General features: G+C 41.5%; 1 protein-coding gene across 1 annotated transcript in view; it reads right to left on the bottom strand.

Moving 5' to 3' along the window:
• LOC149447542 (uncharacterized) overlaps window positions 1–11,445 on the bottom strand; it is a 41,076-nt gene extending 29,631 nt beyond the window's left edge. The window contains exons 1-2 of the mRNA XM_089652415.1: window positions 11,371–11,445; window positions 8,546–8,681 (exon numbers count right to left, since the gene is read on the bottom strand). Coding sequence (XP_089508541.1) covers window positions 8,546–8,665 — 120 coding nt within the window. The 5' untranslated portion in view covers window positions 8,666–8,681; window positions 11,371–11,445. The remainder of the gene's footprint in view (window positions 1–8,545; window positions 8,682–11,370) is intronic.
• Between the last annotated feature and the right edge of the window lie 6,029 nt (window positions 11,446–17,474).

Consider the following 17,474-nt stretch of genomic DNA (forward strand, 5'->3'; position numbering starts at 1 on the left):
CTCTGCCTAATGTGCAATGTACAACCTGTGAAAATGTGAGTTGCCCCCTTGTTCTTTTATCTAATAAATGTCATCCATCTTAATTGCACAAGATCTGTGTGCTCTGTTTTTTTTTTCATTGTGTTGATATCAAGACAATGTAGAAAACGACATATTGTATATAGTGTGGCAGTCAGGGGTATGAAATATACAGTACAGTGCTGAAAAGTATGCAACATGCAACACAGCATATAGAGTGTAGGTGCCATGATATCTGCACAAGAAATCTCAGAGCAAAAGTTTTTGCCAATCAGTTGTGTGTGCTTGCTCATTTGCGAGAGCAAGCTTATTCACAAGGACACTCTAATTTACGAGGGCCTGATAAATCACAATTACAGGGTCACAGGCACACGTGCCTAATTTCAGTCATGGTATAGGATGAAAGAAGTGCTTAATTAGAAAGTTGCTGGATGGTCTTCAGGTGCTTCCCCCATGACCTGAACCTGCACCTTCCCATTGTTTCTTTCTAGACTTGTCTTTCTGTTGTGACCCAGTTTGATCCTGACCCTGTCTTCAACTGTCTACTCATTGCTGACCTGGCTAGCTTCTGAACACAATACTGCTAATTTCCCAGTGTAGCATTAGCCTGTCTCCTGACCACGATTCTGTTGATTTCCTAGCATGGCCTTAGCTTTCCTCCCAAAAACAATCCTGTTGATTTCCTGGTGTAATCTTGACTTGCCTTCTGATCATAATTGTACAGATTTCCCGTGACCTTAGCCTGCCTCTTGGCCACCGTTCTGTCTCCTGTCCTGCCTGCTATCTGTTTTCCTGCTTGCCAACCCTGCTGCCAGCTTGTCTTGGGTTCCAGTGGTCCTAGCAGCTGCTATTTCAGTCTGGTTCTCCGTGGCTCCCTCACCTGGCTCCTTGGTGATCTATGTTGCAGTCGCATGATCACCTCCCTGTCAAGTTATCTACGAGATGTGAGCACCCGTGGTTAAACTCTCAGTATCAATACAGATCTGTGCCATTTAATTTCCTGTCAACATTCCAAGGGTGCTTCGACCAGAGGTGTAAGGGAAGCCTTCTTGTCACTTCCGTCTCTAACCAGGTAAGGTAATGGAGTAAGGGTCAAGTATATTGGTGGTCAGTGGTACTAATAAAACGTCCCAGCAGCAGTGGTCAGTGGGAGGAAAAAGCCACAGCATTATGGTCAGCAAGAGAAGGCCTGCCCCAGAATCAGTGGTCTGCAAGGGAAACCATTAGATATTCGGCCACTTTCACATGGGCAGACCAATCGGATCACCCATTGTTCTCTGGGGTGACAGTCGGAATTAAACGGACAGGCAGTATTTATACATCCGGCCACCCCATAGAGAACAGCGTCCGTGTACGCATTGCACAAGTGGAGTGGACACAGGCTGGTAATCTGCCTGCTCAGCGGAGATCAGCAGACAGATTCCTCGCTGAGCAGGAGGATCAGCTTGACAGAGTCTGCCCCATGTGAAAGGGACTTTAGTGTCAGTCAGGTGAAGAATATCCCAGTATTACTGGTCAGTTAACCTCCCTAGCGGTATGATTATTTCATATTTTTGGTGCTGAAAGCGGTACCATTATTTTGCATGGAAATATGTACTTTTTTTATTGTAGGCTGTAATTTTTAGGAATAACTCACTGAAATCTGTCTGAACAAGATTCTAAATCATACATTTAATTCAATAATATAATCAAACCAAAAACACTGAAATTTGAAATATAGCGCCAAGTTCGCACATCGCTGAGCAAAGTCGCAAAATCGTTTTCAGTGTCGGATGACGAATTTCCCCACAAATCATTATCACTCAATTCTGCAAGTGGTTCTGATTTACTATCGCTGTTCTCTAGCTGGTCTAAAACTGCTTTTGACCTAAAGGGACGCTTTTTGGACGCCATGGACTTTTCTACGTTTCCAGGCAGAAAGAACAATCAAAATGCAGACAGGGGACAGGACAAAGCACTAGGGACAAAATGTATGTGAAATGGGTTGAAACAGTAATGTTTTACTATGTAAAATCGTTTTGAAAAAAATGACATTTTTTTTAAATTTTCAAATTTCCTGCAGTCGGCGGCGCCCGTACGTCCCGACGTCACAGGGACCGGAACACAGGAGGCGGATGCCGGCATCCGCCGAAGGAGATGGCCGGGGACGCTGCAGGGGACACATCGCGGGAGCCAAGGACAAGGTAAGTGCTGCAGGGACTCCCTATGCAGCGCTGCATGGTAAGCCCGAGTGTAGCTCGGGGTTACCGCTTTTGGTATAGACATTTTACCCCGAGCTACACTCGGGAATACCGTTAGGGAGGTTAATGGAAGAAAGGCTGTTACTTCAAGTAACATCCATTATATACTATGCAATGTATATAATAAGCAAATAATCATTTTTAAATGTACATGTAAGAAACATTAAAAAACAACTATAGTCTCCCTTTAACAAGACCTACTGAGGAATCCTGAATCTAGGGCATAGGTGGAAGGAGCTGAGCCCAAGACGTTTTCAATTGTTGGCCATCTGGGAGAGCAGGGTGGTGAGCCATGTAACGATATACAGTTGCAAGAAAAAGTATGTGAACCCCTTGGGACTACTTGGAGTTTTGCATGAATTGGGCATAAAATGTGCTCTGAACATCATCTAAGTCACAACAATAGAAGAACACAGTCTGCTGAACATAATACTACACAAATATTAGATGTTGCCATGGTTTAATTGCACATAACATGTAAATATTCACAGTGCAGGGAGGAAAAAGTATGTGAACCTTTGGACTTAATAACTAGTTGACCCTCCTTTGGCAGCAATAACCTCAACCAAACGTTTCCTGTAGTTGCAGATCAGACCTGCACAACGATCTGGAGTCATTTTGGACCACTCCTCTTCACAAAACTGTTTCAGTGTAGCAATATTCTTGGGATGTCTGGTGTGAATCGCTCTCTTAAGGTCATGCCACAGCATTTGAATCGGGTTGAGGTCAGGACTCTGACTGGGCCACTCCAGAAGGCGTATTCTGTGCTGTTGCAGCCATTGTTTTGTTGAATTACTTGTATGCTTTGGGTCATTGTCCTGTTGCATCACTCATCCTCTGCGGAGCTTCAGTTGGCAGACAGATGGACATACATTTTCCTGCAAAATGTCTTGATAAACTCTGGAATTCATTTTCCCATCAATGACAACAATCCGTCCAGGCCCTGAGGCAGCAAAGCAGCCCCAAACCATGATGCTCCCTCCGCCATGTTTTACAGTGGGGATGAAGTTTTGATGTTGATGTGCTGTGCCTTTTTTTCTCCACACGTAGTGTTGTGTGTTCTTCCCAAGCAACTCAATCTTGGTTTCATCTGTCCACAGTATATTTTGCCAGTAGTGCTGTGGAACATCCAGGTGCTCTTTTGCAAACTTCAAACGTGCTGCAATATTCTTTTTGGACCGCAATGGCTTCCTCCGTGGTGTCCTCCCATGTACTCCATTATTGTTTAATGTTTTCCTTATTGTAGATGTGTCAACAAAAATGTTAGCATTTGTCAGAGATATCTGTAGGTCTTTAGCTGACACTCTGGGATTCTTCTTTACCTCATGCAGCATTCTGCGCTGTGCTTTTGCAGTCATTTTTACAGGACGACCCCGCCTAGGGAGAGTAGCAACAGTGCTAAACTTTCTCCATTTGTAGACAGTCTGTCTTACCGTGGACACATGAACATCAAGGCTTTTGGAGATACTTTTGTAACCCTTTCCAGCTTCATGCAAGTCAACAATTCTTGATCGTAGGTCTTCTGAGAGCTCTTTTCTGCGAGGCATGGTTCACATCAGACAGTGCTTCTTGAAACCAGTAAACCCAAAACAGGTGTGTGTTTTTTAAGGGCAGGACAGCTGTCAGCAACACATCCAATATCATCACACTGATTGGAGTCAAGGTTGGCTCACTCCTGGCTCCAATTAGCTCTGGGAGAAGTCATTAAGCTAGGGCCTCACATACTTTTTCCTCCCTGCACTGTGAATGTTTACATGTTATGTGCAATTAAACCATGGCAACATCTAATGTTTGTGTAGTATTATGTTCAGCAGACTGTGTTCTTCTATTGTTGTGACTTAGATGACGTTCAGAGCACATTTTATGCCCAATTCATGCAAAACTCCACGTAATCCCAAGGGGTTCACATACTTTTTCTTGCAACTGTATATACATTATATGCTGGCTGATTTCTTATATCTTGTAAGTGTTTTTAATCTGGGCTCTAATAAATCGTTTTATAAATAGAGAGCACTATGGTTCCACTTTTCTGTTTTCCATAATACATATTATATGAGAGCATCAGCTGGAGGAGTGTATACTGTGGCAGTGCCGGGAGAGGAGTTGGAGGAAGACCACAGAGGGTGTTCACAAGTGTGTTCATAAGTTGAGCACATAATGACCTATTAATGAGGTCATAAAATGACGTGAGCAGATTTTTCACCTAATGGTGGTGGCATGGGTGCACTGAAGATGAGAGAAGATTTATTTATACACATTGCATGGAGGTGTTACAAGAGACTTTTTCATGGGACTTTAATTATTGTTTTGATTGATTTTATATGAGATATTAGTTTGTTGCGCTACACTATATTGTTATTTATTTTGATAAAGGTGTTGTGAAGTCGCCAACAGTGTTTTAGCAGCAATTATTTAGAGCACTATTGTATTATTTTTGGGTGTGTTGGGCTGATTGAACAGGGTTCAAACTGCATAGTCTGATATGGCTACACCCCACATTAAAATGCTGTCTATACCTGAATTTCTATTTCATTTCCTTGTTTTCTTTTGGTTAAACTTTGAACTTCCTTGTTTAGGTCTTAACATTATGAGAAGCGGTGGAGGCTCGCAGTCTGGTTATTCCACATAGCCAAGCCCTGTGAAATACCTGCCAGTTAGAACTAAACAAAAGGTTATCCGCAGCATTGCTGTTTATCTGGGTAGTCCTAAGGCAGATAATGCAATAAACTATTTTTCTGGTTCCAGACACTGTACTGAACAATCTAATAAATGGGAATTCACCTAAAATCTTACATTCATCAATTAAATGTTGTCTTGCAGTTTTGAAATCCTAACAAAACTCTGTAATCTTACAAAGATTTCTATATACAGCATTTATTTAGTTGAAAGATAATGTGTGTCATAATCAATATGTAATTTATGTAACTTAATTAGGTCTTATTTTAGGGTAAACCTGTGATTTGCCCATGTAGGGGGAAGGCAGAAAATCCCCTGCAAATGCTTATTTTAGTTTCTTTTTGCCCTCCTAACCTGGAGATACATATCACACTTAGTACTCCTGGGTATGGGTGGACATGTGACTGGCGCCAGTTCACCCACGTAATAGTAATGGTACTTGGTGATTTGCTGTTGAGGCACTCAGTGCTGTCAAATGAAGGTGGGGAGAGAGTCCTAAGTTTTGTGTAAACTCCTAACTGTGACTTGGAACGTACCCAGGGGGTCTTCCCCTTGCTCCCGCAAGTTAACTGTGTGTCAGGGGAGCAAAAGAAAAGGTAGAGGTGCTGTCTGACAGGGATGTTTGAATTAGAAAGTTATCTGAAGCAAATTACTTATTTGTTTTCAGACAACTTGCATATTTCATCTGTAAATTTAATTGTTTGCATTCACTTTCAATTAAATGGAGAATTCCACCTTTTGCAAAGAAATAACAAATGTACCCATTTTGCAAGAAGCAAAAATGTGCATTAAAGTGGTTCTAAAGCTAAAACGTTTTTTACTTTAATATATTTCGCACATTAAGGTAAAAAAAACATTTTGCCGCTTGCCATGCCCCCCCCCCACCGCAAACCCTTACCTGAGTCCTGTATTGACCAGCTGCAGTTCCTCTTCCCTGTCTTTCTCTTCTAACATGATGTTCACGCAGCAGCGGGATCCATTGGCTGCTGAGTAGGGAGCGGGGGGCGAGGCCAGCCTCACTGTCTGCATCTATGGACACACACAGCCTGGGTTGTGCGCAAACCTACACAGAAGGGGAGGAGTGGACAATGCTGACGGGGGACCCCAGAAGAATAGTTTCAGGGCCGCTCTGTGCAATACCATTGCACAGAGCAGGTAAGTATAACATATTTGTTATTTTATTTTAAAAGAAATTTGCCTTTATAAACCCTGAAATTTGTATTTGCTTTTAAGCCTGCAAAGCATTGCAGCCACAATCAGTGGATGCAATATTCTAACTTCTGCAGACAATTCCTGCAGTTCAGGTCCAGGTACTGAGATATGGACATTTAGTTATGGAGCTGTATAGATGGAAGTATAGATGGATTACAATTGTGTTGATATCACAGATTAAAATTTGAGCTGCAAATTGAGATGATATGAGATGGCGGGGAAAAGAACCCCCAGATCCTGTGGAGGGGGGAGGGGGGGCTATTTAAGGGTAGGGGATTGTGGAGTCTTGTTACTCCATTAATATGTATGTAATTTGAAACATATTCAGAAATAAATATAAATATATTAAATATATTGAACTGCATGTGGAACTTGTCTCTACTAAAGCTGCATCAGCATATGCAGAGTGACAAGCTTTAACGTGGGCAATAGACAACAGTTGACAACATGTGAGCTTCAAATGTGGAGCCTGCAGGGTAAAACAGGTCTTCTATCTATTTTTTTAGAAAAAGAATCTGCTGAAAGGCAAGAAAATCCATGCCAAAAGCTAAACTATTAAAATTGATGGAAAGAAAAATGCATTCCTCATATGATTAAAACTATATATATATATATATATATATATATATATATATATATATATACAGTTGAAAGAAAAAGTATGTGAACCCCTTGGGATTACGTGGAGTTTTGCATGAATTGGGCATAAAATGTGCTCTGAACGTCATCTAAGTCACAACAATAGAAGAACACAGTCTGCTGAACATAATACTACACAAACATTAGATGTTGCCATGGTTTAATTGCACATAACATGTAAACATTCACAGTGCAGTGAGGAAAAAGTATGTGAGGCCCTAGCTTAATGACTTCTCCCAGAGCTAATTGGAGCCAGGAGTGAGCCAACCTTTACTCCAATCAGTGTGATGATATTGGATGTGTTGCTGACAGCTGTCCTGCCCTTAAAAAACACACACCTGTTTTGGGTTTACTGGTTTCAAGAAGCACTGTCTGATGTGAACCATGCCTCGCAGAAAAGAGCTCTCAGAAGACCTACGATCAAGAATTGTTGACTTGCATGAAGCTGGAAAGGGTTACAAAAGTATCTCCAAAAGCCTTGATGTTCATGTGTCCACGGTAAGACAGACTGTCTACAAATGGAGAAAGTTTAGCACTGTTGCTACTCACCCTAGGCGTGGTCGTCCTGTAAAAATGACTGCAAGAGCACAGCGCAGAATGCTGCATGAGGTAAAGAAGAATCCCAGAGTGTCAGCTAAAGACCTACAGAAATCTCTGGCACATGCTAACATTTTTGTTGACACATCTACAATAAGGAAAACATTAAACAATAATGGAGTACATGGGAGGACACCACGGAGGAAGCCATTGCTGTCCAAAAAGAATATTGCAGCACGTTTGAAGTTTGCAAACGAGCACCTGGATGTTCCACAGCACTACTGTGGACAGCAAAATATACTGTGGACAGATGAAACCAAGATTGAGTTGTTTGGGAAGAACACACAAAACTATGTGTGGAGAAAAAAAGACACAGCACACCAACATCAAAACCTCATCCCCACTGTAAAACATGGCGGAGGGAGCATCATGGTTTGGGGCTGCTTTGCTGCCTCAGGGCCTGGACGGATTGTTGTCATTGATGGGAAAATGAATTCCAGAGTTTATCAAGACATTTTGCAGGAAAACGTACGACTATCTGTCCGCCAACTGAAGCTCCGCAGAGGATGGGTGATGCAACAGGACAATGACCCAAAGCATACAAGTAATTCAACAAAACAATGGCTGCAACAGCACAGAATACGCCTTCTGGAGTGGCCCAGTCAGAGTCCTGACCTCAACCCGATTGAAATGCTGTGGCATGACCTTAAGAGAGCGATTCACACCAGACATCCCAAGAATATTGCTACACTGAAACAGTTTTGTGAAGAGGAGTGGTCCAAAATTACTCCAGATCGTTGTGCAGGTCTGATCTGCAACTACAGGAAATGTTTGGTTGAGGTTATTGCTGCCAAAGGAGGGTCAACCAGTTATTAAGTCCAAAGGTTCACATACTTTTTCCTCTCTGCACTGTGAATGTTTACATGTTATGTGCAATTAAACCATGGCAACATCTAATGTTTGTGTAGTATTATGTTCAGCAGACTGTGTTCTTCTATTGTTGTGACTTAGATGACGTTCAGAGCACATTTTATGCCCAATTCATGCAAAACTCCACGTAATCCCAAGGGGTTCACATACTTTTTTTATATATGTGTAAAAAATATTATAGGTATAATATTCTAGCTGGTCGTGACTATCATATACAGCAGTGGATTTGAATTCATTTTTATTCTGTATTTTTTGTACAGGTCAAAACATATGAATAGTCTATAATGTCATACCTGAAGCTGAATCCTTTGATACATCTCATTCAGATAGCTAATGCCCAGTAATATGGAACTGGCTACCAGTAGCAAAAGGAGCAAATGGCCAGATCTCAGGGTGTTGTCCGTCCCCAACATTGTGATTGTAGGTGTTCTGAAGATGAGAACAGAATCAGTTGAAAAAGATATGCAGGATCATATACTTTTATTACCATCATTATGACAATATTGCCAGGCTCTTGATGCTATTTTATGAGTGCTTAGCACATATTTTAAATGAACCGTGCACTACAAACTATAGCAATAGTACAATGACAGAACCATGCTTTACAGGAAAGAAATATGTTTTTATCATGTATACAGGTATATGGCAAGCTAAACTGATCATTAATTATGCACATCTACTCTGTATTATCAATGTTTTAATACAATTATAATAAGCCTCATAACATGTTTTTACTACTGTATTATAAATTATGAACCAATGATGCAGGTGTATTAATGTGTCCTAAGGTACTAAGGTCTTATGAGCCTCATTTTATTTGCCACTGACCCTGTATTGCTCCACTAGGGCAGACAGGATGGATATCTAATAAAAACATCCAAGTCTAAAGAATGTTTAGTGGGACAACACTGGAAATCTGTAGCGAGTAGCATTGCATATGCTAATGTGCACATTAATGTGTTATTCACATCAATGGTTCCAATGCTGAGAGCAGTCAGCTGTGAATCTTATGCCCGCTTGCCTACAACTCCTATTTCATACAATACGCTGCTTCAAAGAGGACAATGTTATCTACTCAGTGCTCTAAAACATTCAGCCCAGTTATGAATTCAGGAGATAGAAATATGCCAAAGAAAGCTAGATGAATCAGTGAAAGTAGAAAGGGTAGTGTTGGATTTAAAGCTAGCTAGTTTTCATTAGGAACTGTGGCCTCAATTCATGAAATGCTATCTACCGCTTTAACATCAGAACAAGGGCCTCTTCCCCATAACCCTGCCCCAGTGGTTGTGGGGGTTCCTGGGGTGACTTTTCAAAATCTGGAAGCCCCTAGATCCTGCCCCCCATGTGAATGAGTATGAGGTACATAATACCCCTACTTATTCATCCAAAAAAGTAAATAAAAACCTGGAGTCATTTTTTGTCCTTTGTCCTATTAAAAAAGCAAAAATGTCCCCCAAAGTAAATCCAGTATGAGTCACTGCATGTCCCTGCCCCTTAGTTTATTTAGCGACGAATGGGAAATGGAGCACTCAGTTGGTAGGAGCCAGGCCTTTGCATGTGAACCTTTTTTTTTTGTGTGGTCAGAGAGCAATACTCATCATGATCAACAAAGGATTTACTTCAGGGGACATTTGTATGCTTCTTTGCTTTTTTCAATAAAAGACTCTAGGTTTTTAATTACTTTAGCCAATAACCTTAGCACCTGCTGGCTTGCAGTTTTCAATGAACTGTGGAGCACCATGGTAGTTCATTGAATCTTCCTGTCAGAATATTTGCTTACTCGTACATCCCGTATGGCAAGCAGATATACTGACAGGTCTGCAGGAGACCTGCATGGCATCAGCGATCTACTGATCGCTAGTGCAATGCTTTCCAGGCTCCTCTGGACAAAAATAATAAATGCACATTTTTTTTACCTGCAAAAAAATGTGCATTTATTATTTTTGTCCAAAAGGTGAACTTCAGGGTGCAGCTTCCCCCCTCAGCCCCCCCTAATACTTACTTGAGCCCAATCCCAATCCAGTGATATGCACAAAAGCACAGGCTAGCCCAGATCTCTTTCTGCACATTGGCTGAGACATAATGGCTTCCGCTGTTGGTAATCACAACCAGCGGGTGGTACTGAGACATGCTCTGTGTCCCCCTTAGACACACAGAGCTGTCTCAGGAGTGAGCACGCACGAGTGCCCCCAGAGCAAGCAGCTTGCTCTGGGGGCACTCTGCAAGGGGGGGAGGCAGAAGCGCCAGCAGGGGACCCAAGAAGAGGAGGATTGGGGCTGCTCTGTGTAAATCCATTGCACAGAGCAGGTAAGTATGACATGTTCATTATTTTAATGAAAAAAAGATGCCTTTAGAAACACTTCAAGGTTTAATTTAGTAGGGTGTGGCGTGAAACAGTATTAGTGGCAGGTTGCTCTAAATAAATATTAGCCGATTCATGAGGCTACAATCACTGACTTTCGTATATCAGGTGGACTTATTGCTGGGTATTTTCTATCCGACTTGCTCAGGTGGTTTCTCACAGATTCTGTAATTTCCTAAGATACGTCTGTTGTTTGTTATAATTGGTGTTGTTATGTGTTGGTTGACATTTTTTTATTATAACATGACATTTGCCTTTACACTATTTATAACTTGATAAAAAATTTCAATAAAAACTATTGGAAAATAAATAAATATTAGCATAAATATTAAAGAAAATTAGAGAGATTTAGGATATATTTTTTGTGCAGTTTTGTGTCTAACAAACATCTCTTCCTTCCAGTAACCTTCCACTGGCTAAAACAAAAACGCTCAAACCTAAAAATGAAAAAACATGCAACAAAAACACTATCAAAAATCACATAAAAATGCAGTGTAAAGTAAGTGTAATGAAAGTGTAAAGCCAGACTAAAACTATAAAAAACCCTTTAGTCGAAGTCCTGATTTAAAAGAACTGGGTTGTTGTTTGTTATGTAACTTTCTGATGTGAGAAACTGGTAGATACGTTGTCTTCCACTGCAGAATTAGAACATAGAATATTGTTAACTATTATAAATATGCTATTAGTCGCATGTTTTACCTGATAGACACTACGCAAGAAAAATAACATAAAATGATAGACAGCTTTGAGACATACCATGAAGCTCCACAGCTTGGCTTGTCCTTTTCCAACTAGTCAGTCAAAATAGGTTACAACAATAGTTATAGTATAAATACCAGTGGAACCTGTTTGTTCGAACATAAAACAATATGGAAGTAGCAGGTTAAGCAAGTTTATTTGTATAGAAAGGCCAGCAATAGACAATCAAAAGGCAGGTTATAGAACCTTATTTAGAGACACTCTTTTGTATTGCTTTACCCAAGAAAGGTCAGTACAGACATGTCTATAATTTTTATGCTTTCCCACAGTAGACTCCAGCTGCTTCCTATTTTTATGCCAGATGTATTTTTATATATACGGTACATTTACACTTATATATATTTATATTTTTATACGTACTCCATCTTTAGAGCTAATATTAGGCAAGCATTGTTAGTAATACATTAAAAAAACAAGCCAAAATTATTACATGTTTGTTTTTTGGCGTCTAAAGGTCCCATTACACTCATGTGTTCCATAACGTACACAATGTACCGACCTTGTATTTGTGTGTTGTTAAGGCACACTGCTTTAGGCAGCCCAACAATTTGAATAGGCTGGCAGAGCAAGTTAGTGCACAAAAAACCTGACTTGCACCATTTTTGGCAAAGCAATGCACCGCAACATTCTATGTGCTTTGTGGTGCGCTGTACTGCAGCCAGCATTTGCCCGCTACTGTACATGCGTGTTGGGGTTCTAGTCTAAATGAATAACACCATAATGCATATAGTACAATACATTGATGTGCAAGTAACACACATTTTCCTGCATTACGGCATAGATTTGAAACCAGCCTTATAAATATGTGGTGAAATTTAGAGGTCATTAGACCAGCTTCTGTTGAACATACAGTGGTACACACAGACCGAACGTCAGATGGTGCCTGCTTAACCAGCCGACTCTCGGAATGTGTGTACCAGGCCTAAGAGAATATTGTCTACAGTATAATCACAATCTTGTTGAAGAAAAAACATGTATTATTATAATGTAGACAACGTACTCTGAAAAGAAGGTGTTTTCCTCATTTAGGATAATCAACGGGCAACGTGGGGAAAATGAGCATGGTGGTGCAGTTCTTAAGATGTTTTACTACATGTGTCTTGCTGTATGGGGCTCCATTGTGTACAATTTTATAGCTGATAATAAACGCTATCGTTTTCTTTTACATTGTCTGTGCATTGTCTGTGCTTTATTACCTTTAACCTTCCTCTCCCATATCATGCAGAAGGAACAGATTTTTGCTACTTAATAGTGGCCGCAGTTGGTCAGAACTTGGAATCTGGGAAGGGATATTCAGCCAGTAGGCTATATATATAGGATTCAGCTTGATAGCAACGATACTGAAATATCCACTTTAGATGCAATTAGCTTTGAGGGTTGAAGAATTTCAGTGGGAAAACAGGTTACATTGCAAATGTGATACATATTTTGGAGATGAGACAGCACCGTAATTGTTGTAGGTGTAATGACCTAGATATATCTTAATTAGGGAACAGTGATGACAATACTGACAGGCTTCTAAACATGAAAACAGCAGACAGGCACTGATGATGCAATATCTGTCAGCACAGACTTTCACCCAGTGAATATTCGTATACTGACATATATTATATAATACCATTCTGACTTATTAAAAGTGAAATTATATTTCTTTCTTTTTTTTTCTTACAATATTAGGCTTATTCATGCTAATATTTAAAGCTGAACTCCAGGCGCTTCAACAGATTTGTATTACTGTCCACCCAGTTCTAAGAATTACAAAGCTCTGTCACACAATACAGTCCTGCTAGGCAGGAGAGAGGACAAGATTTTTTTCAGCAGTTTCACTTAAAGAACATGTTACCCCAACATTCCATATTCCTTATACAGTGTGCCTGCTGTACTGTGTACTTGTATGAAAAAATATCCTGACCTCTTTTCTTTGTATTGCTTCCTTTGTGTGAAATCCCTGGTGTTCCTGCCAGTCCATCTACTTTCCTAATAAAACCTATCCACACTAGGCATGAGAGCACAGTGTTGTCAGTTTTCTGGAAGTGCTGAAAACTAAGTCTGTTCTCCTCTTAGCTTGAGCTGACATGTCTCCCTCTGCACAGCTATTCACTGGGAAGATCAGTGCACTGCTTTTTCTCCTCCCCTAACTCTATGAGCTCCTTACGCAGCTGAGAACAGAGGGTATATGATCATTTGTATAAAAGGGGGGAAAGGTATTTATAATGTGTTTTTAGATGTATACACAAGTGTTTTGCCTTTTATTTCATTTTTAAACTGAATGGGTTGTTTTACAAGGTGAGAGTTCACAGATACTTTAAGCTAACAAGACTTTAACCCACTCCCTCCTTGTAACTGGACAGTAAAAGGGAAAGTAGTACATAGGTGAGCTTATCTCTCTGAGAGTCTGCTTTGTCCTCCTATTAGCATGCTCCTTGTACTGTAACACACCTTATTTGCACCTTATGCTGTTTTATTGCTCCCCCTCTCTAAGCTCTGCTGTACAGGGACTGCAACAGGCTGATACCAGTCAAGTTGCCAAGCTGACTCTGAGGGAGTTTAGTACGGTCCTAACTAGTGATGAGCTGAATATACCTAGATGTGGTTTTGGGTATGTTCAGTGAACTTTACCAGAGTTAGAATGCTGAATCCAAACATAGAAAACCAATACTGTAAAAATATCTACTTTGCAGGACTGCCCTGAAAGTTCAAATATGAAGAAAAATCATCAAAGAGAAATTATATATCTATATACACAACCAACTGCTTAAAAAACATTTTTATTTTTAGCTCTACCCTAAAGGGTCCTCCTAGTAGGAAAAAAATGTATAAATATATCCTAATGCAGGGGTTAAAATTAAGAGTCCAGACCTACTAGCCAAACACAAACCTTACTCGTGTCCCCCAAGGCGGTGTAGAGTAGGCCTCGTGTCCCCCAAGGCGGTGGAGAGCGGACCTTGTGTCCCCCAAGGTGGTGTAGAGCGGGCCTCGTGTCCCCCAAGGTGGTGGAGAGCAGACCTCGTGTCCCCCAAGGTGGTGGAGAGCGGGCCTCGTGTCCCCCAAGGCGGTGGAGAGCGGGCCTCGTGTCCCCCAAGGCGGTGGAGAGCGGGCCTCGTGTCCCCCAAGGCGGTGGAGAGCGGGCCTCGTGTCCCCCAAGGCGGTGGAGAGCGGGCCTCGTGTCCCCCAAGGAGGTGTAGAGTGGGCCTCGTGTCCCCAAAGGCGGTTGAGAGCGGGCCTCATGTCCCCAACAGTGGTGGAGAGCTCTACCCTAAAGGGTCCTCCTAGTAGGAAAAAAATTTATAAATATATCCTAAAGCAGGAGTTAAAATTAAGAGTCCAGACCTACTAGCCAAGCACAAACCTTACTCGTGTCCCTCAAGGTGGTGTAGAGCAGGCCTCGTGTCCCCCAAGGTGGTGGAGAGCAGACCTCGTGTCCCCCAAGGTGGTGTAGAGCGGGCCTCATGTCCCCCAAGGCGGTGGAGAGCGGACCTCGTGTCCCCCAAGGCAGTGGAGAGTGGACCTCGTGTCCCCAAAGGCGGTGGAGAGCGGGCCTCGTGTCCCCCAAGGCGGTGGAGAGCGGGCCTCGTGTCCCCCAAGGCAGTGGAGAGCGGGCCTTGTGTCCCCCAAGGCGGTGGAGAGTGGGCCTCATGTCCCCCAAGGAGGTGTAGAGTGGGCCTCGTGTCCCCAAAGGCGGTTGAGAGCGGGCCTCATGTCCCCCACAGTGGTGGAGAACAGGCCTTGAGTCCCCCGCGGCGGTGGAGAGGGTGTCTCCTCTCAGCGTAGTAGAGCGGACCTTTCATGCACGTGTCCCCTTAGCAGCACTGCCACTGTAATGGTGATGTCATGGAAACCAGAAGTTGCAAACCGGAACTTGGCTTCACAATGAGGCTTGGAACACATGTGCAGTCGCTCCATGCTTCTTCATCTGTGCTCACCGCTCGTAGCAGCTCGCCACAGAGGAATTTCTCCTCACATTTGGTGAGCGGCTTTTCCAAGCCCTGTTCTAAAGCATACATATATATATATATATTCAACATATATATCACAGAATATGGAATGAGGATGTATTAATAACATAGAAATAGTGTTGGTGCTCTCTCAGGATACAATAGTTCCTTAAATTCTTATATAAAGAATATTGTTGGTTTTGGAGTGAATGAAGATGGCTATAAAGCGTTAAACCATAGATGTAATAGGTCATCCTTTTCCTCCATAGAAACACTGCACTTGTAAACCTTTCAGATTAAACTCAGGAAGGGATCATCAACAGCTTCATGTATTGCTGGAAAGATAAGGCAATCCTCAAAGGTCAATATATAGGATCAATATAAAAGACCTTCTGCTGATATGATGTTCCAGACATAATAACTACATCCATGAACTGGAATCAGCATGTTGGGGTGATAAAGCAATCTGTAAATATTATAAAGATGTTGCCCAGGAGCCCTGAATTTAACCACTTGCCCTCCAGAGGATTTACCCCCTTCCTGGCCAGGCCATTTTTTGTGATATGGTGCTGCATTACTTTAACCTCTGTTTATCGACATGGGCCGGACGGGAGCACTGCCGATGTGGGTGGATGTTTGTAAACGTCCCCCAGCATCCATTGCCTGTGCACTCTCCCCGGGAACGTGCGGCACTGCGATTGGTGCACAGATTGCTCTACGGGACCTCTGTGTGAGGTCTTGATTCAAGTGATCACTGATTGGCCAATCAGTGATCACATGAATAGTAGTAAACAAGATGTCACTTCTGACATCATTGCTTACTACTAGTGAAATCTGTGAATGATCACAGAGGTCACATGCTACAAAGCTATTCACAACAGCCTTATGCCATGTGACAAGCTGTGACCAATCACAGCTCACACAGTATTTTTCAATGGCTGCAGGAATGCAGCCAGAGAGAAGGATAAATGATTGCTTTTACAGCCTGTATGGGTGTAAAAGGAATCAGTGTAAAAAAAGAAAAATACATTTTCATCACCCTCCACAAGTAACACTGTACTGCTAGGGTGGCAGTATGTTAAAATAAAAAACAAAGCATAAATAATAATAAAAAAAATATATAATTTTTGTTTATAAACTAATTTGCGTTTTTTTGTTTCCTAAAAAAGATAGATGAATACATTTTGGCCAGGATTTATGAAGAAAGATTATTTATTTGCAAAATTTTATAAGAAAAACACTTTTTAAAAAAAATTTATTGTACTTTTTCATTTATATAGAAAAAAATAAAAATCCCAGTGGTGAATAAATACCACCAAAATAAAGTTTTTTCTCTCGCTAAAAAATTCATATGGGTACAGTGTTGCATGACCGCTCAATTGTCATTCAAAGTGTGATATCACCGAAAGCTGAAAACTGGCCTGGACTGGAAGAGGGTGAAAGTGTCCGGACTTGAAGTGGTTAACTGACAATTGCGCGGTCATACAACACTGTACAAAAATGACATTTCTGTCCTTTTTCCAACAAATAGAACTTTTTTTGAGTGGTATTTGATCACCTGTGCGTTTTTTTTTTTTTGCGTTACAAAAAAAAAGACCAACAATTTTGAAAAAAAATATATTTTTGACTTTTTGCTATAAAACATACCCAGGTAAAAACATTTAAAAATCAAATTTCTCCACAAATTTAGGACAAAATGTATTCTGCTACATGTCTTTCCTAAAAAAAATTCTCCAAAATTAATTGGTTTACGTGAAAGTTATAGCGTCTAAAAATGGCGGTGTATATACTGCAATTTAATTTTTTTTTATACTAGTAATGGTGGCGATCAGTGACTATAGTGGGACTGTGGGACTGCTGCAGGCATTCTGAAATTGGGTGGGAACTGACATCCCAATGATACTAATACAGTGATCAATGCACTGGGGCAGGAAGGGGTTAACATTTGGGGCGATCAAAGGGTTAACTGTGTGCTGTTTTACATAATGTGCTGTGGGTGAGAAATACACAGCAGCATGTGCTTGCTGGCAGGAGAGAGACCTGTGTTGTTTACACACAGGTCTCTCCCCTGTCAGCTTTACGCGGCCATTGCCAGATGCAGATGGGGAATCTCCAGCCAGGGCCCGGTGATTGACATCCGTAACCGCCAATGGCCCCCACCCAGAA

This window comes from Staurois parvus, unplaced genomic scaffold (assembly GCF_062004578.1).
Source record: "Staurois parvus isolate SC_StPar_1 unplaced genomic scaffold, SC_StPar_1.0 ptg000682l, whole genome shotgun sequence".
NCBI classification, from domain to species: Eukaryota; Metazoa; Chordata; class Amphibia; order Anura; family Ranidae; genus Staurois; species Staurois parvus.